The sequence below is a fragment of the Nakaseomyces glabratus genome, chromosome D (genome assembly GCF_010111755.1).
Source record: "Nakaseomyces glabratus chromosome D, complete sequence".
NCBI lineage: Eukaryota > Fungi > Ascomycota > Saccharomycetes > Saccharomycetales > Saccharomycetaceae > Nakaseomyces > Nakaseomyces glabratus.
In genome coordinates, this window is record NC_088954.1 from 397,314 (window position 1) to 423,552 (window position 26,239).

Genomic DNA, 26,239 nt, shown 5'->3' on the forward strand with positions numbered 1-26,239 from the left:
CAGATAGAAAATCTCATCTTTCAATTGAGTCAGGATCTAAATGAGTTGTGTGAAGAGGTCTTTTTGTAACGGATTGCAAAGAGCAGTCCAAATAAGACGACTAACAGGGTTGGCTAACTCAGATCTCACACCATTTCTGGCAGAGCAGAAGCAAGGTAGTGGTAGTGGACCGTTTGTTGAAATACCGTCAATTGAGAAAGTGCCTAGATCCAATGTTTTATTCAAACTGCCCAGGAACACCAATCTACACGGTGAGCTAAACTCGGTTGCAGTGCTAGACATAGCTGAATCGCCAGACTTGGCGCAAGGTCAAGACAAGGCGAAATTGAAGGTCATTGACCAAAACTGCAAGAGCATATCAAAGATATTCTCAAACACCAATGCGATGAATCTGCTTGTCAACACCACTGTGCCAACTACAAACATACGATTCTTCAAGATTGAGGACTACAAGAATGGCATACAAGTAAACGTCAAGTCTAATCCTAGCATTCTATGTTACACAGGTGAGATTCGAAGATCGCCAGTGCGTGAGCAAGGCAAGTTGAGATTGAGCAATATTGTGGGCCACGGATTGCTCGGGATCCGCAGCAGTGCGGGACCGATTACGCAAATTGCACTAGCTGCAGGCGAAGATGTCACAATCGGCACGAATTCTCTCATTACATTGGAAAGCACATGCCAAGTTGTGCCTGAAACTCAACTCGAACCCGCGGTCACCAGCATGAGAAATATCTATCAAAGCATTTCCGTTGCTATTAAAAGAAGTTACAGAAAGTACAGCAACAGATGGACCGAGGACAAAATAACCATTCGAGGACCAGGAAACTTGCTCATCCAACTGAAATAGCGTGCTCTACAAGAAAGAAAAGCACATGGTTCTAAATACCTAAATGGGGGGTGGTGGTTACAAGTACAACATACGTAATCCAATTGACACCTTGATTATTTTACACTCGATACTTCCAGCGTATGTGCGTGAATGGCACAATGACATAATAAATCACATTCAAAGTCACATTCCTGACGTTATAGCACCGATTGAGTCGGCACTATATCCGGTGCTATGCGTCCCACCCATACCCCACACACTATACCCTAGGCGGATCCATCTAAACAGAAACGCCATTACACCACACCGCGATTGTGCTGGCGCATTGTTGCCTCTATGCAGGCTTCCATCCCTCCTCCCCCACATACATTTCACACTCACAGAAAGCACTGCACAGTGCCATCCCATCTCACTTCTCTTCAAAGGGGCCCTAACCCCAGACGGCTATTGTGGTAGTCTAGAACACTTGACTCCCTCAACCATGGCTACCCCCCCCCCCTCCCCCCCCACTTCCACTGAACAGCTCGCACCAATGCGGGAAGGCACTAAATCTCAAAAGCGACAAACCCAGAAAATCCCAAAAAACCCAAGAAAAAATGACGTATAATCGTTCCTCTACACCCTTTTCTCTGCAGGACGGATGGTGGGGCATTGAAACCCCCCTTCGTGTCGCTTCACAGATTCCAGAAATTGATTAACTTGTTTTTGCTAAATTAGACATGACGTCTGTACGGTCTTTTCTCTGCGTATGTCTATTTATTACTGGTAAAGGGTTTTGCCAGCATTAGCGTTTCTCGAGTACCAAAACCCGCCAAAAGCAGCGAAGGTGTTCAGTTTTTATCGGGTGCTACGCGTTTCTCTGTGGACTCCTCCCCCCCCCCACATCATATTTCTTTGCTTCTCAAGTTATAATGGTTGATTAGTCTTATGTGGTGGGGATGTACGTTGATCGAGTGAAATGACAAATGAGAAAAGATTTTCAGTAGCATGTGTTAGTGTTGTCCTTAGGAATATATATACAGGTTGAATTTCGAATTGTATTCTTGTCAAGGACTGAAAGAAAAAAAAACCATCCTTTCGCATCAAAACACTCATGTCGCAGACGATCGTTATAAAATTGGGTACGTCATCGCTGGTCGATGAAAAGACCAGGGAGCCTAAGCTGTCTATCATGACACAGGTTGTGGAAACAGTTATCCAGCTGAAGAGACAAGGCCACAAGGTGGTGATTGTCTCCAGTGGTGGTATTGCTGTGGGTCTTAATGCCATGGAGATGGACAAGAAGCCCACGGACCTCGCTGAGATCCAGGCCATCGCCGCTATAGGCCAAGGCAGACTGATCGGAAGGTGGAGTATGTTGTTCCAGCAGTATGGCGAGAAGATAGCGCAGATTCTGATCACCAGAAATGATATTCTCGGGTGGACTCAGTATAAGAACGCCCAGAACACTATCTTGCAGCTGTTGGAGATGGGTGTCGTCCCCATAGTTAATGAGAACGACACTTTGTCCATCAGCGAGATCAAGTTCGGTGACAACGACACGCTGTCTGCTATCACTGCGGCTCTGGTCTCTGCTGATCACTTGTTCTTGCTAACAGACGTTGACTGTCTGTACACTGAGAACCCAAGAACAAACCCCGACGCTAAGCCCATAGTCATCGTCCCAAACATGGACCAAGGTGTGCCCGGTGTGGATACGTCGAACGCAGACGCTGGATCAAGCGTCGGTACCGGTGGTATGAGAACGAAACTGATCGCTGCGGACCTGGCGACAAACGCGGGTGTTAACACTATCATCATGAAGAGTGACGCACCATCCAACGTGAAACACATCGTGGACTACCTGGTTAAATACCCAAAGAAAGTCCTATACGACGATAACAAGAGCAGTAGGGAGCAATCCTCAGAACCATTGAGCCTGGATCAGCTCAAAAACCACCCCTATGGCAAGGGAGGAGTCATCTCCCCACCGAAGAGTGAAGAGGATCTCCTAAGTCTACAGGATGCTGAATTGAAAGAAATCAAGGAGAGAAATGTTCCCCTTCATACGGTATTCTTGGCTAAGGATATAGATCACCACTTAAAGAACAGAGAGTTCTGGATATTACATGGTCTGGTTACCAAAGGTGTGCTTATCATTGATGAAGATGCCTACAATACGCTGACGAATGAGTCCGGTGATGAGGAGCATGTGTCTGAGGCATATGTTTCCGAAGTCGAGGACGATGAGATGTCTGAAGTTGATCAAGATCATGGTCTGTTGCCAAAGGATGTTATTGAAGTCAAGGGATCATTCCATGAACTTGAGTGTGTTGACATCAAGGTCGGAAAAAGATTGCCCAACGGTAAACTGGACCCTGATGCTCCATTGGAATACGTCGGAAGAGCCAGATGTAATTTTACAAGTGTTGAACTAAATAGAATTAAGGGGCTGCCAGTAGACAGAGTTCAAGACGTTTTGGGTTATGATGTAAGCGAATATGTTGCGCACAAGGATAACCTGGCATTCCCACCATCGGCTAGTAGTGTCAGTTTACAGTTGAAGACCTAATCGTACTTTGTATATTCTCTAATGTATAGACAAAAATTATATACAGATGCAAATTTATTATGACTACCCAGTATTAAATTAAATGAAAGCTCAATGGCTGAGAATTCCTATGTTAGGTACCTCTACAAGAAGATAGTTAAGGTTCCGGTTTTATTGACATAAAAGATTTCAGAGCTATTCATGATGTCCTTGCCTTCAAATATATTGGGGAGAGGTATTTTAAAATCTTTCTGATCGTATAAGTCCGTATTCAGGTTTCGCAGAACAATATCGTTGTTGGTAGGGTCATAGAATATATTCAGATCGCTTTTACCAGTAATTGAGTCTATTTGGATATCAAGTCTTAACTTATACTTGTGATTTTCTATTTTTTTCATTACTACATTATATTCAATATTCTTCTGCACCTTTTTAGCAGCATTCTTAGGTTTTTCTTTTAGAGTTAAATCATCAATTTCCTGGATCAAGCTTCTGCCCTTGGTTTCATTAGCCTTTGGAAATAAAGGAGGTAATCCATGGGCTGTGATATCACTATCATTACTCAAGGAGAGGTCTTCTTCTTGAGATAGTAAGTCTCTCCTGATCTGCAGTAAGCTCGATGGATCGTTGCCTTTATCATTTTGAGTTGCTTCCTTTATATCGCTTCCATCGAGTTCATTGGAGAAGATCTCCAAGTCGGGAATGGAATCACCTTTCTTTCTCATCTTTGGGAATGAGATTTTATCTCTTGAGATCTCAATAACTTCACGTAGCTCTGCAGCTTCCAAACACCACTCTACTACAATTTCTTTCAGTTGGTAATCCTCAACAAACCACTTGACACAATCAGAAGCGACACAGCAATCTATCACATAACAAACTTGTCCCTTTTTATCCGTATCCGTTCTAATGGACGATGCCACAATGGGTATCTCCCACTTGTTGTTAATTATCAATGGGTAAACAATGTTGGGATCAAACGGAATTTCCGGTTTGGGTGCCTGCGGATCATGGCACAGGTTAACGAAGATCTTACTCCCAGCTTCCAACTTCAGCAGCTTCTTGGGTCTATTGTCAATGTTAACTATCTTTGATTTGATCACAAAAAGAGGCTCGGGATGTAAAACAGTGACTTGGTTGTCGTCACCACTAGCTATTGGTCGCAACAAAAAATCCATTTCTCGCCGCTACAAGTTTTCTTTCAAAGGAGTCAAGTAAATGACTATTTTCAACAAATAATATCGCTTGACGTCCACAGTATCCTTATATCAGGTCAATCCTACATCGATCAGTCATCAATCAGCCAAATTTCGATTTATTTATTTTTTTTTCAAATTTGAGCTCAAAGCGATGAGCCTGCGATGCCCAACCCTTTAAATTTTGGAAAAATTAATTAGATTGAACAATGGTAATATAAGAGAGGACTTATTCATTAATATAGCAAGACAGTTTTTGAGTTCCAAGCAATAAGATATAGATGATAAGCTATGCAGTTGCAGTGTGCTCAGGCTGCTGTAACGGAGTCGTCCCATTTGCGGGACATAGACAATAATGAGAATGTTCTGTACTCGATTTTTGAGCCGTTTCTCCCTGAACAAGATGATAATATGGTTGACGGGGATTCCAGTGTATGTTCAGTATGCGGATGCCACATATATGAGAAGGAGGTGTGTCATATATGTGACTCAGTGAGGCTTGGCGACATGAACGGTTATACCTTGAGGACTGGCGATGCTCGAGTGCCTCTAGAAGGTCGGGTGATTGTGATAGACACTATATGTGAAGAAATAGAGTTTTTGGCATTAAAGACCAAGCTCGTCGATTTCTTGAGCCAGATCGACCCTGTGCCCTCACTTTTAATATCGTTGCATGCCGATGGCACAATCAAAATCCATGGAAGCGAGAAGATAGCGTCCATATATGTGGAGCATCTGAGGGTGAAATATGCTTTCAAGAGGCATGATAAAAAATATTTTATGAAACTGATAGATGGAATTGAGATTATGAATAGTTATAACGAGCATGTCATTGCACATATAAAGGCGCTGAGAAACTCAGTATACACTCATAATAGGAAGAAAAGGGCTAAGCGTGCTACTGGATGTGCACTTTTTTTGGCTAATCTTTTGTGCAAGTCGGATAAACTGCATTATGAAGTTTTATCTTTTCTCTCAGGTCCCTGTACACTTGGGAATGGTAAGGTCATTTCTAGAGAGGTCAAGAACACTATCAGACAATTTACTGATCTAGACCAACAAAAGGCTAAATATTTTGATGACGCAAGGAGTTTCTATAAGTACTTGGCAGCAGATAGTAAGTCAGTTGCTTATGGATTTTACATCAATTGCCTGGATCAAATTGGCATTTATGAAATGTCGCCATTGATTAAGCAATCCGGTATAATATATCAATTTGATAGTTTCCAGGACACCGACTTGCATGATGCCTTTGACAAGTACAAATTCTTTAAGAAAAGCAACGCCATTTATGATGTGAAAATTAATGTTGTAACTTCACCTGGTATTCAGTGGCAGAAAAATCACGATGTTCCATTAAATTGGAGTATGATATTCAACAAAACGAGCATCAGTATTCCTATTAGGCTGAAAATTCAGGACTTTACAAAAAAGTTTTACAATATACAGGCTACCCTAGAGTATACTTTAGGTCCAAACAGATACAAATATGTTAAAAACGCAGTAATACATGGTAAGGACAATATTGCTAAAAATATTATGTTCCATAATGTCTTACTTGCGTCGATCACGAAAGAAATTGCTTGGGAGACACTTAATGAGAAGTATTACTCATCTCAAACATGTACAAAATACAGAGAGGTAATACTTAAGAGAATTGCCCCAAGATTCAAGCATAATATGGATGTACTACATTACATTTACAATCTGTTACGCTCCAATCTGTTGACCACAAGAAACATGTCTCCGGATGAGCGTGTTATTGCTGCCCATGAGATAGCGTATTCGACCATGGAAAAGATCGTTTTGATGATCAAACCAAAGATTCTATTGGCAAGAGAGGCGGACATCGAGCCTCAGGAAGTGGAAATTACTGCAGAATTGTACGCGGACAGGCACTCGATGTTGGGAGTGGATGCTGGAAACTTGTTTCTACTAAGAAAATCTGATGACATAGACAACAATGAATTGCGCGAAACTATAGAAAGATGGTTCCGGAAGAGGGACACATACAGTGTAACGATAATACCTTTAATTGAAGTAGTCCCAGGCAGCGGTCAGGACAGGTTTTTCAAATACAAATTAATTCCGATGGTCTCTCAACAGGCGTCGGCTGTACACTCCGAAGACACATCATTCGAAGAGTTTGTAAGACAATTATGAATTTATTGTATTCCTTATGCATTCTTTATGACAAATCCTCATGTAGTATATATCAGTTATATATTCTTCAAACATCTAGTTCATAATATTTCACCTTTTTGTGTATTAAATCCGAAAGTTCATTAGTTTTCCGAACTGGGCATCGCTTCTTTCTCAGTACCTGCCACGAAAGGAAATAACGAAATTTTTATAGTTGAAGTAAATATAAATAAATATACCTGGACTCTCCAAATATTGCTGCAACTGTTGTTGATCTGCTGATCAAAATAGTAAACCACATTTGCTAACGATACTAAATCATTTTATTTACTAGCTGTTAAAGTTGTCTAGCTTGGTCATTATTGGCTTTGAATTTATTGACTATTGGAGAGAGTTTGGCAGGACCTGTTATAACAGATTGATAACTTCCATATTCTCTAACATAACTAGAAACACAAAGGTGAAGTTTGAAATTTTTAGTGTGACTAATAGCCAAAATAGCTGGCTCCTTATTGCTACTTCGACAAGTTCATATAAAAAAATAATAGCCTGCGAGAGTCATATAATTACAGCCTAAATTTTTATTTGGCAAATAATTTCACTATTATTGCAGTTGTTACTAAACTAATATCTTTAGTATGATGGATGATTTTGTGAGTCTTAGTATACAGGATGAATATGACAAAAGTACGAAAAATGAGGATTTGATCGGTATCTCCAATCTCTGCATCTCCGAAGGCTCTAAGCTTCCTCAGCAATTAATTTGCAAATTTATGCCGCATGTTCCCGTCAGCCCGTCCCCTCTAAGGAATGCTTTCCACGTTGAAATGTTACAGGAAGACATGGAGATAGATGAAGAAGGTATAAATGTGCCACCAGAGGACCAGGTGGCCCCATTGTCGGATAACACTCGAGGCTCGTCTCCAAATAGCGTGTTTGAAGAGCAACGAGGGGCTAGTAATGGCACTGCAGTTGAGTCAGAAACCGAGAAAGAGATTGAGCAAGGTATTAATGCGATTGGTAAAATCTCGCTTGGGTCTACAAAGGATGACGATGATTTATTAGATGACTCTGAAGTGACAGAGAAGGGAGACGAATCTGGAGATTGGTCTGATATTAATGAAGAGCAAAGTATAGACAAGAAGAGTGTCATAAAGGCTTTATTATCTCCGACCACTCTGGGCATTGCTGCTGCGACTAAGCATGATCCGACCTTAAGGCCCTCGTTGATAAACGCCGAAATGGAGAAACGTACTAAAGTGACAGAAGAGCCAGAAATAGAGACGATCGATAAAGAGAATATGTTAGAGGTGAACGGTGTCGTTGACCGCTCTGCTACCGAATATATCAAGCAAGAGCTTAGGTCACGGGCCAAACGTAACGAGCCAATACATGTCTCAATCAACACGCACAATCATTACTACCCAACGCCGCAACAATACATGGACAATGGAATTTCAAACTCCAAACAATACGAGTTTGTGGGGAAAGATATCAACATTCACCAAGCTGCGTTGCTGCATGATGAGCTTCAGCAGAAGAAGCTGTACTCGCTGCCTGACCCATGGTCCCCACAGTCCCAGCCTGCTTCCAGACATTGGTATGCGATAACATCGTACCTGCAGTATTTTCTGAACGTGGTGACACTGGGTATACTGTGTGCGATATTTATCACCTTGGTGCATGCCTTCAAGGCAGACGTGCAGGCCATATGGCACCAGCACAAGGTTACATTTGAGCAAGAGTCGCTGGACTGCAAGCGCAACTTCTATGAGAACAAGTGTGACAGAGACACACCGCTTCCGGCACTGATAGATCAGTGTCATACCTGGAGCAAATGCATGAGTCGGGACAACGACAAGCTGTTCACGGCCAGAATTTCGCTGGTGGCGCGCATACTCGGCAGCATACTGAACTCGTTCATCGAGCCCCTGGGCTGGAAAGCGCTGCTGGTGCTGTTCATCGGCTGCACGATATGGTGCTTCAGCACCAACTTCTTGCTCGGTTTCGCCAGAGCAAGAAGCTACTACGGACACAACCTGGAGGACAGGATCAAGAAGCTGGAACTCACCAGGTACTACAACCAGGACCACTCCGAGCCCTTGCAGCACTCGAAACTCATAACATACAACAAATAGCATAAGGATTATTTAAATATATAAATATAATACACATCGGTATAAATCATACACATCGGTATAAATCATACACATCGGTATAAATCATACACATCGGTATAAATAATACACATCGATATAAATAATACACATTGGTATAAATACACATCGGTATAAATCATACATATTGGTATATTTTATTATCAACAAAAGCGTACGCCGGGAGAACCATGTCGGGACAAGATAAGTTGTCGGTATTACCGTCGGAAGGCCCATATCATATCAGACGACTTATCTAAAAACTTGCATTCTCGGAGATCGAGCCCCGCGATCTAGGAGACAAGTTACTAGAGCAGGAAGAAGGTTGTGCCTGCGGGGTTTTCTGTGTCCAAGCAATGAATCATCCCCAGATAACTTCGAAGTGGGTTGTGTGTGTAGGTTGTACGGCACTTTCTTAGGAGAGGGGAAGCAGTGTGGGCCGGGGCAGTGAGGCCGGGCTACTCTATTGTCTCTATGGAGCGCAGCGGGCTAGCAGGGGATTCCCCCAAGCTGGGCTATATAAAAAGGGCAGGTGCGGGACGGGTCTGTTTCTGATCTATTCCTTGGCAAACTGGTACTCAAACAAAGAGAATACAGAGATGTTGAGTGCTAGGCTATACCGTGGGAGTGTGAGGGGTGTTGCGCAGTTTGCGCGGGCTTCGATTCCGAAGCATGTGACGAATGAGGCTGTGAAGCCGTTTAGCAAGGATGCTGACAGCAAGGACTGGGATTTGTTGCGGGCGTCGCTTATGAAGTTCAAGAGCTCGTCGCTTGAAGTTCCGCTGGTTATCAACGGGGAGCGTGTGTATGCTGACCGGGGCCGTGCTGTCTTCGCGCAGACCAACCCTGCTAACCATGAGCAAGTGTTGGCGAACGTAGCGCAGGCCACTCGCGATGACATTAAGAGTGCAATTGGTGCTGCTAAGCAGGCCAAGGAGAAGTGGTACAACATGCCGTTCTATGACAGGGCTGCGATATTCATGAAGGCAGCCGATCTGATCTCTACGAAGTACAGGTACGATATGCTGGCCGCTACCATGCTGGGCCAAGGTAAGAACGTCTACCAAGCGGAGATCGACTGTATCACTGAGCTGTCAGACTTCTTCAGATTTAACGTCAAGTATGCGGACGAGTTGTACGCTACTCAGCCAATTGAGTCAGTGCCCGGTATTTGGAACAGGGCAGAGTACAGACCTTTGGAAGGCTTTGTGTATGCGGTGTCTCCATTCAACTTCACGGCTATTGCCGCAAACCTGATTGGTGCACCAGCTCTGATGGGTAACACTGTGGTATGGAAACCATCTCAAACCGCTGCGCTATCTAACTACCTGTTGCTGACTGTCTTGGAAGAAGCTGGTCTCCCCAAGGGTGTTATTAACTTTGTGCCAGGTGACCCAGTAGAAATTACAGATGAAGTGTTGGCAAGCAGGGATTTCTCCGCTTTGCACTTCACAGGCTCTACAGCAGTGTTCAAGCAACTGTACGGTAAGATCCAAAGCGGCGTTGCCGAAAACAAATACAGAGACTACCCACGTATCGTTGGTGAAACAGGTGGTAAGAACTACCACTTGGTTCACCCTTCTGCCAATGTTCCACACGCAGTCTTTAACACGATCAGAGGTGCCTTTGAGTTCCAAGGCCAAAAATGTTCTGCTACTTCTAGATTGTACTTGCCAAAGTCCATGAGCGAGGAATTCTTCAGAGACATGTTTGGCACGTTAAGCAACAATAAGGTTGTTCCAGTTAACACTTCTGCTAGTGCCATCAGCGGTGGTAACCTGCACGGATTCATGGGCCCGGTTATCCACGAGCAAAGTTTCAACAAGCTATCTGCTGCCATCGAGGAAGCCAAGAAAGACCCTGAACTAGAGATTCTGTACGGTGGACAATACGATAAGAGCCAAGGCTGGTACATTGGCCCAACGATTATCAGGACCACAAACCCAAACCATAAATTCTTGACCACGGAGTTCTTTGGTCCTATATTGACCGTTTACGAGTACCAGGACTCCCAATTCAAGGATATCTGCGAACTGATAAATGAAACCGGCGAGTATGGTTTGACCGGTTCCATCTTCTCCAGAGACCGTGACGCTATAATCTACGCCTCTGAGAAGCTAAGGTTCAGCGCCGGTAACTTCTACATCAATGACAAATGTACAGGTGCAGTTGTAGCACAGCAGTGGTTCGGAGGTGCACGCATGAGCGGTACAAACGACAAGGCCGGTGGGCCAAGCATCCTAAGCAGATTCGTGAGTATCAGAAGCATCAAGGAGAACATGCAAGAAATCACCGACTTCAGATACCCATCCAACTACGAGTAAGAAAAAACAGTTTTGATTTCAACTATCTACGCAGTGGTTTGTAAATATAATAAAAGCACTATATAAACGGCAAAACGGTATATATTCAGAAAAAAGGAACCTTGTATAAGATCTCAATGCCAAGGCAAGGGCATTTCTTCCATTGCAAGTTCAAGTTAAGTTACCAACGGCCATCAGTCATTGACATAGCAGTTAACGAAATGGTATCATCACAGGGATTACATGGTTCAAAATGCCAAGAATATACTGTGATTGTGACCTTCCTTTGAAGTCCAAAATTTCACTCAAAATTTTGCCTGCAGCTGAGCAAATGGGGGAAGTGATGAGGGAAAATTCGATGGGATGGTTCCTCCTGGGAATCCGTGAAACAGCTTCAATGGGTCCATAGTCAGCATCGGCTACTTGTGCTTGTGGTAGTCTCTTGTAAAAAGTATCTTCTTTGTCAATTGGGATCCATTTATAGGGACTTGTCTTTTTGAGCAGACGTCCAACAATTAATACACAAGATAGGAGTGGAATTACTAGTGCTTCCTGAGAAGATAATATAAAAAGTTGATGGCACCGAACTCTCATATGGCACCATGGGTGCCCATGTTCACTCAGTCGTGTAAGAATGCGAAACAGGCGTTCATTCCATTCCAGTTTGCCACTGTTGCTGAGAGCGTGGACGGCATACCGCTTCCCAAATGTCGAACGGTGGTGTTCCGTGACTTCCTATTCGATGAAAGAAAGACCAATGTTCTGACGTTTAATACTGATCTGAGAAGTAATAAAGTTGAGGAGTCCTTCCCCAATGGCAACGGCACCTGTCTCTTTGAGGCGTGTTTTTATTTCCACGAGACATGGGAACAATATAGGTTTACTGGCGAATGCTTCCTGGTGTCAAGGAAACAGCAGGCAATTGTGTCAAATGAGACTTTGCTTCGATACGGTATAGTTGATCCTACAACTTTTAAGCGCAGTGAGTCCAATTCATCAGTATCGTCATGTTCTTCCTCTGATGAGGGCTCCTTACCTGCCATGGTAGACAGTTTGAAATTGGACGACAGCAAATATGACAACCACCACGATGATGGTGAGGAGGATATCCATAATACAGACGATGGGAAAGTCCCTCTTCCAACTGATGAGGAGTGGCAGCAGGAGATTATGAGGCAATGGGATACGCTGTCCAGAGCTACAAAGTCTGTTTATAAGAAGCCTGCACCTGGTGAGCCCATAACTGAAGAGATGAAAAAGAAAATAGATAAGATAGAGCGTGGTGTCGATGGCTCTAAGGCTGACTATGGATTGGATAATTTCGCTATCGTTTGTCTATGTATTGACAAAGTCGATTACTTGAATTTGAAAGGTGGCAAAGGCGGTGCCAGGTGGATCTTTGAGAGGGTCATCGACGAAACAGGTTTCGAAACATGGGAGGAGCAAGAAGTATGCCCATGAAACGAAACGATCCTGTGGCGGTACCTTTATGTGCTAGACCACAATAAGAATTACTTAGGATCACACCAACGGTGCTATTTTTTAAGTTCCAATTTTGCGCAAATTCTGCATTTACGATGTTATCTTAAATTGACAATATTTTTACCACACAAATTTGCGATACATTCCTTCATTTCTTATTTTCCTTTCTTTCTTTTTCTCTTTATCTAGTCGGGTTACTGATTTGCATACTTATCAGTCCGGCTTTGCAAGCTTTTGATGTTACTTCAGCAACTACTACTCTCAATGTTTGAGGTACTTACTCAGCAAAGTAATGCATTTCTCTAGTTGACATGACAATCAATGAATGATAAAGGTTAATGTTTTGAGTTATTTTTTTTTTTGTGATCAATTATAGTCCTAGCTGTAATTGACCTTTGATAGAAGAATTTACAACTTATTAAACGGACCTACTTCCTTTCTTTCTATGTCCATTTTTTTTTTACCTTTTCTTTCTTTTGTTTTTATTTACACTATTTTTACACTCTATGTACTTATGATTTATTGATGATACACTTTTTATTTCACATTCTAATACTAAACCACAAACTCTAATGACTAATTATCCATAAAATATATGTTATCTAATCTCTATTATAATTTTTTGTCATTATGTACTGCCAATCTTATCAGTTTTGGTGAACTAAAGCCTTATCTGTCCAGGACAGGAATTTAAGTATTTATCGTTTTGACTTTATCAGTGCAGGATAATCACCCTGGACTAGATGTTATCTTTACGGTTGACTCTCGAAGGATCACTAACCAATGTATTAGGGACCCTTTCAATCAATCAGGCTAGTGCAAACGACGCAATCCCCTAAATCTGCAAGAAAGCAGCAATATTCATTTCTCTACAGAATCCTCTCAAATATGTGATAACTCTTTGCCATCTCACTGCATAGTTATATGGGGATTATTCACCCAGGAGCACTTAGTCTACCCCTTATAATGGGTAATTATAGCATTGTCACCATCACTGGTATGTGTTGGGTAAGTAACTTAAAGAGATGATGATTTAGGGTAGTCGATCTATTTACACCAATTATCTTATTGCTATTCTGTAGCCTTATGCTACTTTATACTGGTAAAGCAACTTCCTATGGAATTAATAAATTTATCAAGATTTGAAAAGTATATAAAGCATAAGGTAACGATGGTAATTCGAATCCCTATGTCATGACAATTATATTGGTTTTTGTATTCAGATGTAGAGCTCTATAACAAGTCCATTTTAACAGGGCTATCGTATATATCATATTCAAGCTATAAAATGCCATCTCCAGCTGAACAATACTACCCATCGGAACCAAAGGCTCCGATTATCAAGACCCCAGAAGTCCCAGGCCCTGAGAGTAAGAAGAGGCTAGCTGAATTAAATGACCTTTACGATTGTAGACCGGCCGCATTTATGGCTGACTATGAGAAATCCATCGGTAATTATATTACCGATGTGGATGGCAATGTGATGCTAGATGTGTACGCCCAAATTGCCTCTATTGCATTGGGTTACAACAACCCTGCCTTAATTGAGGCCACAAAGACACCAGAGATGATCAGAGCTCTAGTTGACCGTCCATCACTGTGCTCATTCCCTCCAACAGACTTGGAGAAGAGCTTGAATCAGCTCTTGAAGTTTGCTCCCAAGGGCCAAAACCGCATTTGGTGTGGTTTGAGTGGTACAGATGCTAATGAATTGGCCTTTAAGGCTGCTTTCATCTACTACAAGAGCATGCAGAGAGGGTATGACGCAGAATTTACCGCCGAGGAAGAAGAAAGTGTCATGAACAATGAGGAGCCAGGTGCACCCCACTTGTCTATTCTATCCTTCAAAAAAGCTTTCCATGGGAGACTTTTTGCGGCTGCATCAGTGACTAACTCCAAGGCTGTGCACAAGCTGGACTTCCCACAGTTCCATTGGCCTCACGCCGAGTTCCCTGACTATAAGTACCCTCTCCATGAGCATGAAGAGGAAAACCGTAAGGAAGACGAGCGCTGCTTGGCCAATGCGGAAAAGATAATCAACACTTGGGAGACCCCAATTGCTGCTGTGATCATTGAGCCAGTCCAAGCTGAAGGTGGTGATAACCATGCTTCAAAATACCTTCTACAAGGACTAAGAGATTTAACCTTGAAATATGGTATTGTATACATCATCGATGAGGTACAAACAGGTGTAGGTGCCACTGGTAAATTATGGTGTCACGAACATGCCGATATTCAACCACCACCAGATATTGTGACTTTTGCTAAGAAGTTCCAGACATGTGGATACTTCTTCCATGAGCCAAAGATTGTTCCTAACAAGCCATCGAGACAATTTAACACCTGGTGTGGTGATCCAGCTAGAATGTTAATTGGTGGGGCCATTGGTCAAGAAATCACTGACAAAAAATTGGTTGAGCAATGCTCTAGGGTTGGTGATTATCTGTTTGGTAAACTTGAAGAGCTACAGAAGCAATACCCAAAGAAACTTTTAAGACTAAGAGGTAAAAACAGAGGTACCTTCATCGCCTGGGATTTAGAAACCGGTGAGGAAAGAGATGCTTTCTTGAAGAAGATGAGGGCAAATGGTGTGAACATTGGCGGTTGTGCTAATTCAACAGTCAGACTAAGACCAACTTTGACTTTTGAAGAAAAACACGCTGACATCCTCATTGATGTTTTGAAGAAAGTTCTACAAGAGTGAAATTTAACACTGAGCTGACATATGTATATTTCTCTATATGATGAAAGACTGTTATCATTTACACTTATATTTCCTGTTGTTAGGCCTATTATGACTTTATAAATCAAATATACACTTGAAGAAATATTTAGTAAGCAAATTATCTTATTTTTTGTTTTGCATAAATCCGTGTAACCTTGTATATATATATTGCCCTTGTTGATTGTTTACTCACCAAATAGCTTTCTGACCCTTTTCAATACAGAGTCCTTTTCAGGGTCATATGGATGGTCCTTAGATGGAATTTCTAGTATAGCTGGGAAGGGTTTTGTATATGAATCGACTCTGGACCGTATTAGTTCAGCAATATGTTGATTGATCAATAGAATAGCTATGTCGTTTCTTTCCTCTGTAAATTTATCAAACATTTCTCCTACTTCTTCTCTAGTCGTCTTACCTTCTTGGAAAACAAAGAAATTCTTCTCTTGAGTGTCTGGAGTTATCTGGCCAACACCTGCAAGTAGCAGGCCCGTTGTAGTGTCTTCATCCGCTATCACAGCTAGCAAAGTACGTTTATCAGCCATAGTATTTGTCTTCTATGTTCACCCAGTTTAATCGTCCTTATAAGGGGGAATGCGAGAATCTTATAATTGTCGCTTTTCTGCTATTATCCACTGAATTCTAGCGTACTAGAAAAATTGAATAAGTGCTTGCGCTGTAGAGATATTGTTCAATTTGCAATAGGGTTTGTTAATATATTGCAACTATTCGCTTGCTGGTTGGGACCTGTTTGTCATTCATCTTCCCATTTTTTTTTTCAGAGCGCAGCGAAGCCCGAGAGCATTTAAGGCAACTCATAGTAACAGCAGTACTGCACAACAGGAGGGCTGCACTGGGAAGGCATTGTTCAGCTGCATCAGAACTGCAATTTGGTGCCATTCTATAAGATGTTACGTTGTTCAACAAGTAGAGTGCTGTCGGTGTTAGAAAGCCCCTGTGCCTCCCGTCTTCCAACTAGAACATTTAGTCATGCACGGGTTATGCTCTCCGGTCACAACAAATGGTCCACTATTAAGCATGACAAGGCCAAGAACGATGCTGAGAAGAACAAATTGATCAACAAATTTGCGAGCCAAGTTACCATTGCAGTTAAGAGTGGTGGAAGCGGTGACCCGGCCATGAATATCAGGCTGCAGTCTGCCATTGACCTTGCATTTAAAAACAATGTTCCTAAGAAAGTCATTGAAGGTGCAATTAACAGGGGTCTGGGTATTGGTGGTGAGAAGAACTCCTCAGAAGTGTGTGTCTACGAGGGTATAGGGCCTGGAGGGGTTGCCTACGTGGTAGAATGTCTCACGGATAACAAGAACAGAAGCATCGCCCTGGTGAGGTCTGCGTTCAACAAGATTGGGGGGTCGATGACTCCCACACTTTACTTTTTTGAGAGGAAAGGTTATCTGGTCGTTGAATCGCCTAAAGAGTTGACTTCTGAGGATGACGTACTGGACGCGGTGCTTGAGATAGACGGTGTTGAAGATATCAAGCTGGTGGAAGAAGAGGAGAGCAATGTGAGCGACACAGACGAGGAACCAGGAGCCAAATACGATGTTATCACGGAGGTCCAGATGAACAACAAAGCAGCGAACGCGTTCAAGGAGAAAGGTTTCAAGATACATGAGATGGGCCTCGAATACATCCCAAATCCGGATACAACAGTGCAGGTCACAGACGAAGAAGTGCTAGCAAAGATCGAAAAGCTGACAAATACCCTCGAAGAGCTGGATGACGTTACATCCGTCTACACCAACATCTCAGAGTAAGCTTTTCAGAGCCCTGGTCCGCAGTAAGTATGAACTTGTAGATAGTAGATAGCCAGGCTGTATAAGCTATATCCTAGTACATATTCCAAATTCCTTATTAAGATTATGGCACGCCTGATCAACCATGAGCCCGCTTAGTAGTGTATGTCTAGCAGAATGGATGGCTTCTGTGTGTAATCCCCGTCCCTACAGCTATTTACTGCGGTAACCCCGGAAAAATTTAAAGTTACGGCAGGAACTCGACATTGACTACGTGTATTTCACTGCCCACGGCTAATGACAGAAGCTATAAAGCTATTCTTCCTGCGCAAGATCCTGCAATCTGGATCTCTGGAAAAAAGTTTTGGACTTGTACGCAGCTGTCTGTGCCCGAGAACCAGAAGTTGCTGGGGTTTTTCCTTCAAAATCAAGAAAATTTTTCCGGGGGTGAGAGAAACACCCGTACCAAAAATTGTCAGGATTTGTACTTTCTTCAGGGTCCTCTGCTCTTTCTAATATTAAATTGGGCAAATTGGTAAATTACCAAATACGCTACGCCCATTGTACTGCACAATTGTTCCGAGATGGCCGCAAACAAGGGCCGGAAGAAAGAAAGAAAAAGCAATTTATTTTGGTTTTGGCCAAATACTGTCAGTTTGCCCTCTGCCCCTCACCTCTATGTATTGGGAATTTCACCAGACTAAGCAAGTGGCATTTTATAGTAGTGTCGAGAAGCCACATGCTGGGTGATGGTGATGACGTAGGCTAGTGACAATCGAGTCTTGTCGGGGGGGTTGTTGAAGCACAATCCTTCTTCATATATATTGCAACACTTCTTTGTAGATAGCAAGCTTGGAACAACTGAGAAGGAAAGTTCCCAGAATTGCAGCGATATATTAACTCGATATGACAGTCAAGAAGGACAACCAGTTCAGTGTAGATGTGTGTCTGTTTGATCTAGACGGCACTATCGTAAGTACCACAGTGGCAGCTGAGTCTGCATGGAGGATGCTATGTGCGAAAGAAGGAGTTGATCCCGAGGAGCTATTCAAATTCTCTCATGGTGTCAGAACATCTGAGGTGCTTGCTAAGTTTTTCCCAAACATCGACAACACAGACAATAAGATGACTAGAGAGCTGGAGTTGTCTATGGCAAACAATTTCTTGGATACGGTGAGCTTGATTCCCGGTGCCAAAGACCTTCTGTTGACCCTTGACAAGGATACAGCACGCCAAGGAGCCAAGTTCAACGAAAGGAAGTGGGCAATTGTCACTTCGGGTTCCCCAGATTTGGCCTTTTCTTGGTTCAAGACCATCTTGAAAGAGGTTGGTAAGCCAGACGTGTTTATTACTGCTTTTGATGTGACAAAAGGTAAGCCCGACCCAGAAGGGTACGCCAAGGCCAAGAAGCTTCTGTGTGAAAGACTGCAATACGAGAGCGCTAGTGCGACATCAGTGGTCTTTGAAGATGCACCAGCTGGTATAAAAGCAGGTAAGGCAATGGGCGCAATAACTGTAGGGATTACGTCTACTTACGATCTGCAAACGTTGATTGATGCTGGTGCTGACTATGTGGTTAAGGACTTGACTCAAGTTGAAGTTTTGAAGAATACAGAAGGTGATCAAATTACATTAGAGATTGAAAATCCTCTAAATCAATGAAAAATGAATGGAAATAATTTTCCAAAATCTAAAATTACCCTTGTAATGTCCTGAATTTAATGAAAGTATATAATACGAATTTAGTTTTGCTATATAACAGTGTATCTAATACACTTTACAGTTCATGTACAGATATCTATATAAAAATCGATGATAGAAAAGTTAGCGTTGTAATATTAGATCGATTTATAAGTTTGAAAGGAGGAAGCTTTGATATAAATAAACTCTTTTTTTTCATTTTAGTATTAGTCTATAAAAACTTAAACAGATCATTACAATAAGCTATTGAAATATTAGTTCTGAAATGTGGGAAAAGCAAGAAAATGAAACCTTGCATGAATAATAAAAATGTTGGAAATTAATCGTTGCAATATGTGAATTGAACATCATGATAAAATAGTAAACATAAAATAGGCACCTATGATTGGATTCGATTATCTAAGCATAGGAAGTTGTGATGTATCGATGTATCTTTCTTCAGACAAGATAATTTAGTTATGCATTTACCACACATCTTCTTGGAATCTGCCGGTAGTCTTCAACATCTTTATCATTTCAGAAGCTTCTTCCTTTGTGATCTTCTTGTCTTCAGACAGAATATCGACTAGTGCAGCGTTGACACCTTGAGCCATGTTCTTAGCATCACCACAAATGTATAAGAAAGCACCTTCATGAATCAGCTTCAAAACTTCCTGTGCGTGTTCTCTGATCTTGTCCTGGACGTAGACCTTTGGTTGACCTGGGATTCTGGAATGGCCCACAATCATCTCAAAGGAGGCACCAAGCTTCTTAGCATATTCTGGCCATTCTTCTCTGTATAGGTAGTCGTCAGTGTTACGGGAACCATAGAACAATAAATGCTTACCAAGTTGGACGTTTTCTTGTTGCTCAACGAACTTAACTCTTTCCCTGACGAAACCACGGAATGGGGCGACACCAGTACCTGGACCAATCATGATGACTGGGGTAGATGGGTTGGTTGGCAATCTGAAAGTGGAACGACGGACGTGGACAGGAAGCTTGTAGCCTTGGAATAGGTTACGAGGACCGTTTAGATCGTAGTGGACAGGCATAGAGGAAGTATCTTCGTTGTTCTTGGCAAGTTGCACGTTTCTCAGCAAGTTGGTAGCAACACCTACAACTGGTGGTAGAGATGGGTCAACAGGGTTTGGAGAGTTTTCAACAACAGAGGTAATGTGGATGGTTTGCTTTTCGGACAAGGAAGAAGAGGAGATAGAGTAGTAACGAGGTTGGATGTGAGCCATAGCTTCAATCAAGAATTCCCATGGGACAGTGGACCATGGTTGGCCGTTGGAGACGTATAGCAAGGCATCAGCAAGGTTGTAACATTTGGCAGTGATTTCTTTGGCGAAAAGGTCCTTGTCCTTGGCCAAAGCGGTCAGCTTCTGTTTGATTTCTTCGTTTGGAGCAAATTGGATCAAAGAGCCGAAGGATTGTCTAGAGACAGGGCCGGTGATTTCCAAGTAGTGTCTGACAGTGGCTTCGATGGTAGTTGGGCAAGGGAATGGGACCTTAATGGTAGAGTCAAGAGGTTTCAAGTTGAAGATGGTGTCACCTTTCAAGTTGAACAGTTGCAAGAATTGTTCTACCTTTTCGTTGGCGTTGGATGGCCAGATAGCCAAGTGATCACCGGTGGTGTACTTAATGTTGGAGCCAGAGACATCGATTTCGGAGTGGATACAGTTACGGTCGCCGGACTTGAACAACTCGTAGGACTTGGCGACAGGGGCAACGTATGGTTGGGACAGGTCGAATGGGCCCAATTGGACACCTTCGTCGTTGAAAGAGAGCTTGTTAGCAGGCAAGTATTGCAAAGAGGGCTCACCGAGGGAGGTCTTCTCAGTGACAGTTTCCAAGGTCTCCAACTTGAAAGAAGGCACAAACTTCTCTTGACGTTCGTCCAGTTTCAGTTTGCTCTTCAATTCTTCCAGGATTGCGTCTTTCCAAGCCAAGTAGTCCTCGTCAGTGGAGCCAGAACCGTCGTCACCTTCACCAGCGGCACCGATCTGTTTGGCACCGGCCTCCAGCAAGTACTTGTTACACTTTCTGGAAGCACCGTTGAAGAACTCGTAAGTGCAGTTACCCAAACCGAAGATAGTAAAGTTCACGTTTTCCAAGTCGGTGGTGCCACAGTTGGACAAGAAGTCCTCGAGGTGGACAGCACCGTCTGGGAAGTCACCTTCACCATAAGTAGACACAAAGAAAGACACCACACAGCCATCAGGCAGATCATTCAGAGTTTCGAAGTCGAAGTACTCGACATCGGCACACATAACATTCAGACCAAACTTAGCGGTCAACTCCTTGGCAAACTTCTTGGCATAGTCTTCAGCAGTACCAGTCTGCGAAGCGTAGAACACAACGTAGTTCTTGCCATGCTCATTGACAACTTCAGCAATATCACGAGAGGATGTAGAAACAGTTGTAGCACTGTCCTCCTCCGCAAACAGCAGCTCGCTGATAAACGACTTGATGGTCTCCCTCTTCAGGTAGAGAACCACAACTAGCGTCAACCCGATAAGAACAAGCAGATCAGTCTTATCCATTTCTTCGTTGGTATGTGTATGGGCCCTTCCAGTCACCTTCTATCACTCAATAAAAAAGTGGTCCTTTGCTTTTATATACAAAAGTGAAAAATTTACAGCTTTTGTCCAAAACCCGATGCCTTCAGTCCCAGGAACGAGACTTAAACGAAGTGCTTCGAGAAACGAAACTGCACACCATGGGGACTCTGGGCACCCCACCCGGAGATTAGCTAACATAATCCCATCCCAGGAGACTAGCAATTGCGTGTTTTTTACTTGCTTGCTAATTGACAACTCCTGGTCCCGGTCAACAACTACAACTGCAACTGCAGCTCTTGGGTGCCCAAGAGTGCTATGCGTATCGCAGCGCACGTACTAACTGGGCAAAGCTTGTGAATTAGTAGTATTATTATAAGTGTGATGTAATAAAAGTAGCAGCGGTTCTTACTTGTGGCCAATTGGACCAAAGAAGATGTCTAGTGCGTATGTTCAGCTAGAGCTTAGTTACTGTTTTGCTATGTGTTCGGTTTACTAACTTATATATAGAGTGATATTTGTTGAGAGTGCTACGCCGGGGACTCTTACTGAGTTCAAGGACCTGCTTGCGAAGCAGCTCTTGGAAGTGCGGGAGACGTGGTCGCTGGAGTTCAGGACCTATAGGACGCTGGTGAAGGACTTCCCCTCGAGGGAGAAGCTGCTTTACTCGCTGACGTTCCCGCACCACGACAAGAAGACGGTGCTCATCAGGAACTCGCTGGCGTGGGTGCTGGGCACCGCTGAGATACCGGACAACTTGCAGACTTGCTCCACGGGGCTCTCGGAGTCCATTGACCAGTTGCTCGCGAGCAAGCTGTCGAATATGTGGGCACAGCGCCAGGTGATACGGGGCGACGCAGGGCAGACGCTGCTCATCACGGGAGATGTGACCGTGAGGATAATTAACCTGTTTGCAGCAACGGGGTTCAAGGGGCTGCTGATCGAGCTGGATAACTTGCAGTCTGCAACTTCCCTGGCTAACATCACAGACCTGTTGAACGAGATGAAAGTTAAGGTCTTCAAAGTCGCAAGTGCGCCTGGATTAAAGAGCGAAGATGTTGAAGTGGTCGACAGCAGTAGCACGATGGAGTCGGGTAACGAGGCCCTGTTTACTTTGGCTAAACAGTATATAGAAGTTCTGGAGTAAACTTGTCCAAATTGTATCACTTACGGCACTCCAATCGTGGAGTTATTTTTGCATATTTATAATCGAAAAATGGGTTAACTTTAGTTCCAGATTTATTTACATGTCTGTATTAAAAGTATAAGAATTATAAAACAATGAAGGGCTATATACAAATGTTTCATCGATCGGGTGTATGTCCGTCGTGCCTATGTTGATAATACTTCCGACAAACTCAGAAATGAAGCACTTCTTGATCAGCGTCTGTGGATTCATCAAAGTTAACTACATCATCTTCTACTTGTTTTTCAGACGATACAGCAGAAGCATCACCGGCTGCCTTTGATGCATTCTCCTTCTTGGCTGATAGGAGCTCTGATTGGAGTTCTGCATCACGCTTCCACTTCTCAATGACTTGTTGTTCTTTGGTAACACCGTGCTCGATAGTTGATGGGCCAAAGACCGAGCCAAACATCTCTGCTTCTTCTGCTGCCACTTGCTCTTCCAATTCTTGCTGCATCCGAAGTCTGTAGAACTCCAGGCGCGCTTGGTCATATGCATCCGTGATATTGCTTTGCTCTTTCGTTTTCAGCAAGTACAAAGTCCTCTGAACAACGTTTTCTCCATCAAGTGGTTGGCCTAACTGTAGCATATTCTTCCAATCTGGATTTGTGTTGATCTCATTCTCGGAGACTATTTTCGGTCTGGCAAGTTCCCATGGATGTTGCTTGTAGAATAGCGTTCTTATTTTGTCCTCCAGATAAACTAGCTTTGGAGGCTTATATATCTGCTTATTGGCAACTTTTCTTTCCAATGCATTAAATCTGGTCTTGTAAAGGCCATTGCGGTTCACACTCTCGAGATCAGGATCTTTTAGTTCACTCACTTTCTTGTCAGTACTTGGATTTATCTTATGTGGCTCTCTGGTAAACTTCGTAACGGGTGGGATAGACGCAACAACATTGTACCACGCCGGGGTCTCCTTTATCACACCCGTCCTGAGATAAGCAGATGTTCTCTCCAGAACATTAACTGCATTGGTCTGTATTTTCATGGCGGACGCTCAACAACTTGTGCCGGTAAAACTTGCGGAAAATGCACCACTATAAAAGAACGTCAAAGTTAGACTTCCGCTTCTAAACAAGTACTAATCTACCTATCTTAGAACAAAAGGATGAATACTTACTTATTCAGCGGAACAGCTCTATCAAGTGCAATGTCTTTGAGATAATGTGGCAGAAAGCTTCCTCGACTCGATGGATTTCCGTCAAACTGAGGGATTCCAGAACCCATAACGTTGGAGATGATATCTTGGGATTAGTTTATATATAATTCATGGCATGTAGTTTATGAATATGTTAGAGTAGTTGTTTGTAGGTATTATGCAATTGGACAATAGCTAAGTATGGATAGTGTCTATAAAATTACTTAAACTCGTATGTCTCATTTTGCCCATGAGTCAAGACACCGGTTCTCTTGGTACCGACGATTTTTTCAAGTGCAAGACCGTCCAACTTACTGTAACAGCAGCGAACGGTTGATATGTTTAGGTCCGCATCACCCAAGAATACGGTCTTACCAATGTATCTAACAACTTCTTTGTAGAACTCAGGATCTGAAGGCGGCTTGTAGAATACAACGTTTTTGACCCCCTTCAATTCGTATCTTCTGAAGTGGTGCAATCTTTCGGTATATAGTAGAACTTTTAGACGTCCCTGGTTGAACAGAGTTCTGTTACTGGTTAAAGATCTTTGTTCAGAGTACTCATTAATGTCTCCAAATAAGATACTTGTCTTCTCCTTCATGTAGTTCCTTACTCTGACATAATCACTGTATTCTGGGATGTATATCAGGGTACCATCATCGTATCCCGTGGACTTGGTAATGTTCGATATGACCACACTGGTGAAGAACTTGAATCTATAGTCTGGTTCATCTGCCACTGAGTTGCCAAGCACATTGAATCTCTGGAAAATTTGCCTGACCTTAAGACCTACAGTCCCTACGCTTGAGTCCTCAGAAGACACAATCTTATGGTTCTTCCATCTTCCTTCCAAGTTTCTACACTTGATGTTCAATAGAGAATTGGCCACAGGTGATATGTATTTCGTAAATATCATGGTCTGTCTGAAGAATTTCGCTTGGTCATTGATATACCACATTCTTATTCTACTGAAATCCGCATCATGTTGCTCTTGTGGGATTTTGTTTAGGTGGTCGAATATTGTGAACAAATGTGTGTAGTTTTGGTATTCTATGGAATGAAATTGGTCTATAATGGTCACTTCCACCGATGATAAGAAGTCATCTTGCCTCTTTTTCTTATCTGTGTTCTCAACTATCATTTGAAGCCCTAATGGAGAACAGACGATAATATCAGATTGGTAGAAGTTACTGTAAAGCTTAATAGCTTTTCTCGTGAATTTGACACCTAGAACAAAGTAATCGTTGGTGTTACCTTTGAATATATGCTGGAAGGATTTTGGCTTAGAACTAGGTGGGAATGAAGGATCATAGAATTGATCTCTAAATTTACCCTTCTTGTCCACTTGATCTAGACCAGATTTCTCAATGAGCTTTGTTACTATTTGATATGCTGAGTCTCTTGTTGGTGCTATGATTAAAACCTTTGGCCTGGTGAAACCTTGATCGAGAAACTCTGAATCTGGATTATCCTGTAATTTCTGATTATTTTTGATGATTTTATCTCTAGTCTTGTAAACATGGTTTAGAACGTGTAATGTATAGAGATCTCTATACTCATCTTCGTCCTTGCCATATGTGTCGTACTCGTAAAGAATATCTTTGTACTGCATCATTGGGTCGACGATTTTGCGCTGTAGATCTGTCAACGCATTTGACTCAGTGTCCAGCAAGTTGTTCTGTATACGCAACCGCTTCTTCAAGAAATACGAACTTAGGGAGCACTTCAGCTTGGGATCCTCGATCTTGGGTGTTTCTCCTTCTATGTACGGCACAGAAAATATAGCATCTTCTTGAACTTGATCTTCATCAGCGGATCCAACCTTCAGCTTTATCGATTTATAACGCAGTTTGTTGTCCTTCAATGCATTGCCCAATGCTTCACCATGTTTAGCAGCCTCCTCACCATTGAAATGTGTATCAAACGGATCCTTCTCCTCATCGTCGGACTCAATTTCCTCTTGCTCTTGCGCTTGCTCATCCTCATCGTCATCCTCATCGTCACTCTCTCCATCCGCAAACGCATCGTTATACTGGTCCTCAGCCTGTTCCTCTTCTTCTGCCTCACTTTCTTCCTCGTCATGATCCCTGTGAGTCTTCACCTTATCTTCCTTGTGCTCAGACTTCAAGATGGTCAGAAGAGCATTGTATACTTGCTCCTTGTCGTCCTCCTTCTCCCCATCATCCTGCACCTTCTCCTCAACAGCTGGTCCAGCTTCCAATACCGAACCCGAAGATTCTACTCCAGCATCCGCTTCAGGCTCTATCTTCGTCCGCTTGGCACGGCGTATGCTCCTGAGTTCCTTCCTACCTCTCTTATCCATCGCTAAGCTACGTTGGTTTCCAACCCTTTCACCCAAAAACAGATGAATCTGCAACTCCAATGTGCATCCATCTTATAACTATGTAAGCTCATCGCAAAGCTCATCGCATCGATTTCGATTTTTCTGTTTTGTGCGCAGAAATTTTTCAGAATTTTTTTTTTCAGATGATTTACCCGGTTTGAATACTGCATTTTCCTTAGAAACCCCCGCAGAAACTGCCCA

At 42.8% G+C, this 26,239-nt stretch overlaps 15 protein-coding genes across 15 annotated transcripts; 10 read left to right on the forward strand and 5 right to left on the reverse strand.

The window, feature by feature from the left end:
* Positions 1-40: 40 nt before the first annotated feature.
* GVI51_D03817 (uncharacterized protein) lies at positions 41-850 on the forward strand (the record flags this gene model as incomplete). The annotated part of the gene is made up of 1 exon (XM_445584.1): positions 41-850. The coding sequence occupies one exon, from the start codon at positions 41-43 to the stop codon at positions 848-850; it is 810 nt and encodes a 269-aa protein (XP_445584.1).
* A 1,075-nt stretch (positions 851-1,925) lies between these two features.
* PRO1 (putative glutamate 5-kinase) lies at positions 1,926-3,383 on the forward strand (the record flags this gene model as incomplete). The annotated part of the gene is made up of 1 exon (XM_445585.1): positions 1,926-3,383. The coding sequence occupies one exon, from the start codon at positions 1,926-1,928 to the stop codon at positions 3,381-3,383; it is 1,458 nt and encodes a 485-aa protein (XP_445585.1).
* Positions 3,384-3,505: 122 nt separating this feature from the next.
* On the reverse strand, positions 3,506-4,540 carry PIH1 (Pih1p; the record flags this gene model as incomplete). The annotated part of the gene is made up of 1 exon (XM_445586.1): positions 3,506-4,540. The coding sequence occupies one exon, from the start codon at positions 4,538-4,540 to the stop codon at positions 3,506-3,508; it is 1,035 nt and encodes a 344-aa protein (XP_445586.1).
* A 309-nt stretch (positions 4,541-4,849) lies between these two features.
* On the forward strand, positions 4,850-6,721 carry NEL1 (GTPase-activating protein NEL1; the record flags this gene model as incomplete). The annotated part of the gene is made up of 1 exon (XM_445587.1): positions 4,850-6,721. The coding sequence occupies one exon, from the start codon at positions 4,850-4,852 to the stop codon at positions 6,719-6,721; it is 1,872 nt and encodes a 623-aa protein (XP_445587.1).
* A 617-nt stretch (positions 6,722-7,338) lies between these two features.
* BRL1 (Brl1p) lies at positions 7,339-8,838 on the forward strand (the record flags this gene model as incomplete). Its single annotated transcript, XM_445588.2, has 1 exon — positions 7,339-8,838. The coding sequence occupies one exon, from the start codon at positions 7,339-7,341 to the stop codon at positions 8,836-8,838; it is 1,500 nt and encodes a 499-aa protein (XP_445588.2).
* A 617-nt stretch (positions 8,839-9,455) lies between these two features.
* Positions 9,456-11,180, forward strand: PUT2 (1-pyrroline-5-carboxylate dehydrogenase; the record flags this gene model as incomplete). The annotated part of the gene is made up of 1 exon (XM_445589.1): positions 9,456-11,180. One exon carries the CDS (start codon positions 9,456-9,458, stop codon positions 11,178-11,180), a length of 1,725 nt encoding a protein of 574 aa, XP_445589.1.
* Positions 11,181-11,735: 555 nt separating this feature from the next.
* Positions 11,736-12,620, forward strand: GVI51_D03949 (uncharacterized protein; the record flags this gene model as incomplete). The annotated part of the gene is made up of 1 exon (XM_445590.1): positions 11,736-12,620. The coding sequence occupies one exon, from the start codon at positions 11,736-11,738 to the stop codon at positions 12,618-12,620; it is 885 nt and encodes a 294-aa protein (XP_445590.1).
* A 1,309-nt stretch (positions 12,621-13,929) lies between these two features.
* UGA1 (4-aminobutyrate transaminase) lies at positions 13,930-15,345 on the forward strand (the record flags this gene model as incomplete). Its single annotated transcript, XM_445591.1, has 1 exon — positions 13,930-15,345. One exon carries the CDS (start codon positions 13,930-13,932, stop codon positions 15,343-15,345), a length of 1,416 nt encoding a protein of 471 aa, XP_445591.1.
* Positions 15,346-15,551: 206 nt separating this feature from the next.
* On the reverse strand, positions 15,552-15,908 carry VMA7 (H(+)-transporting V1 sector ATPase subunit F; the record flags this gene model as incomplete). The annotated part of the gene is made up of 1 exon (XM_445592.1): positions 15,552-15,908. The coding sequence occupies one exon, from the start codon at positions 15,906-15,908 to the stop codon at positions 15,552-15,554; it is 357 nt and encodes a 118-aa protein (XP_445592.1).
* A 363-nt stretch (positions 15,909-16,271) lies between these two features.
* DPC29 (post-initiation translation factor DPC29) lies at positions 16,272-17,144 on the forward strand (the record flags this gene model as incomplete). Its single annotated transcript, XM_445593.1, has 1 exon — positions 16,272-17,144. One exon carries the CDS (start codon positions 16,272-16,274, stop codon positions 17,142-17,144), a length of 873 nt encoding a protein of 290 aa, XP_445593.1.
* An 885-nt stretch (positions 17,145-18,029) lies between these two features.
* On the forward strand, positions 18,030-18,785 carry DOG2 (2-deoxyglucose-6-phosphatase; the record flags this gene model as incomplete). The annotated part of the gene is made up of 1 exon (XM_445594.1): positions 18,030-18,785. The coding sequence occupies one exon, from the start codon at positions 18,030-18,032 to the stop codon at positions 18,783-18,785; it is 756 nt and encodes a 251-aa protein (XP_445594.1).
* Positions 18,786-19,288: 503 nt separating this feature from the next.
* On the reverse strand, positions 19,289-21,352 carry NCP1 (NADPH--hemoprotein reductase; the record flags this gene model as incomplete). Its single annotated transcript, XM_445595.1, has 1 exon — positions 19,289-21,352. One exon carries the CDS (start codon positions 21,350-21,352, stop codon positions 19,289-19,291), a length of 2,064 nt encoding a protein of 687 aa, XP_445595.1.
* Positions 21,353-21,803: 451 nt separating this feature from the next.
* SRB2 (Srb2p) lies at positions 21,804-22,514 on the forward strand (the record flags this gene model as incomplete). The annotated part of the gene is made up of 2 exons (XM_445596.2): positions 21,804-21,814; positions 21,878-22,514. 2 exons carry the CDS (start codon positions 21,804-21,806, stop codon positions 22,512-22,514), a joined length of 648 nt encoding a protein of 215 aa, XP_445596.2.
* A 211-nt stretch (positions 22,515-22,725) lies between these two features.
* Positions 22,726-23,544, reverse strand: RSM25 (mitochondrial 37S ribosomal protein mS23; the record flags this gene model as incomplete). Its single annotated transcript, XM_445597.1, has 1 exon — positions 22,726-23,544. One exon carries the CDS (start codon positions 23,542-23,544, stop codon positions 22,726-22,728), a length of 819 nt encoding a protein of 272 aa, XP_445597.1.
* A 370-nt stretch (positions 23,545-23,914) lies between these two features.
* UTP25 (rRNA-binding ribosome biosynthesis protein UTP25) lies at positions 23,915-26,017 on the reverse strand (the record flags this gene model as incomplete). Its single annotated transcript, XM_445598.1, has 1 exon — positions 23,915-26,017. The coding sequence occupies one exon, from the start codon at positions 26,015-26,017 to the stop codon at positions 23,915-23,917; it is 2,103 nt and encodes a 700-aa protein (XP_445598.1).
* Positions 26,018-26,239: the final 222 nt, after the last annotated feature.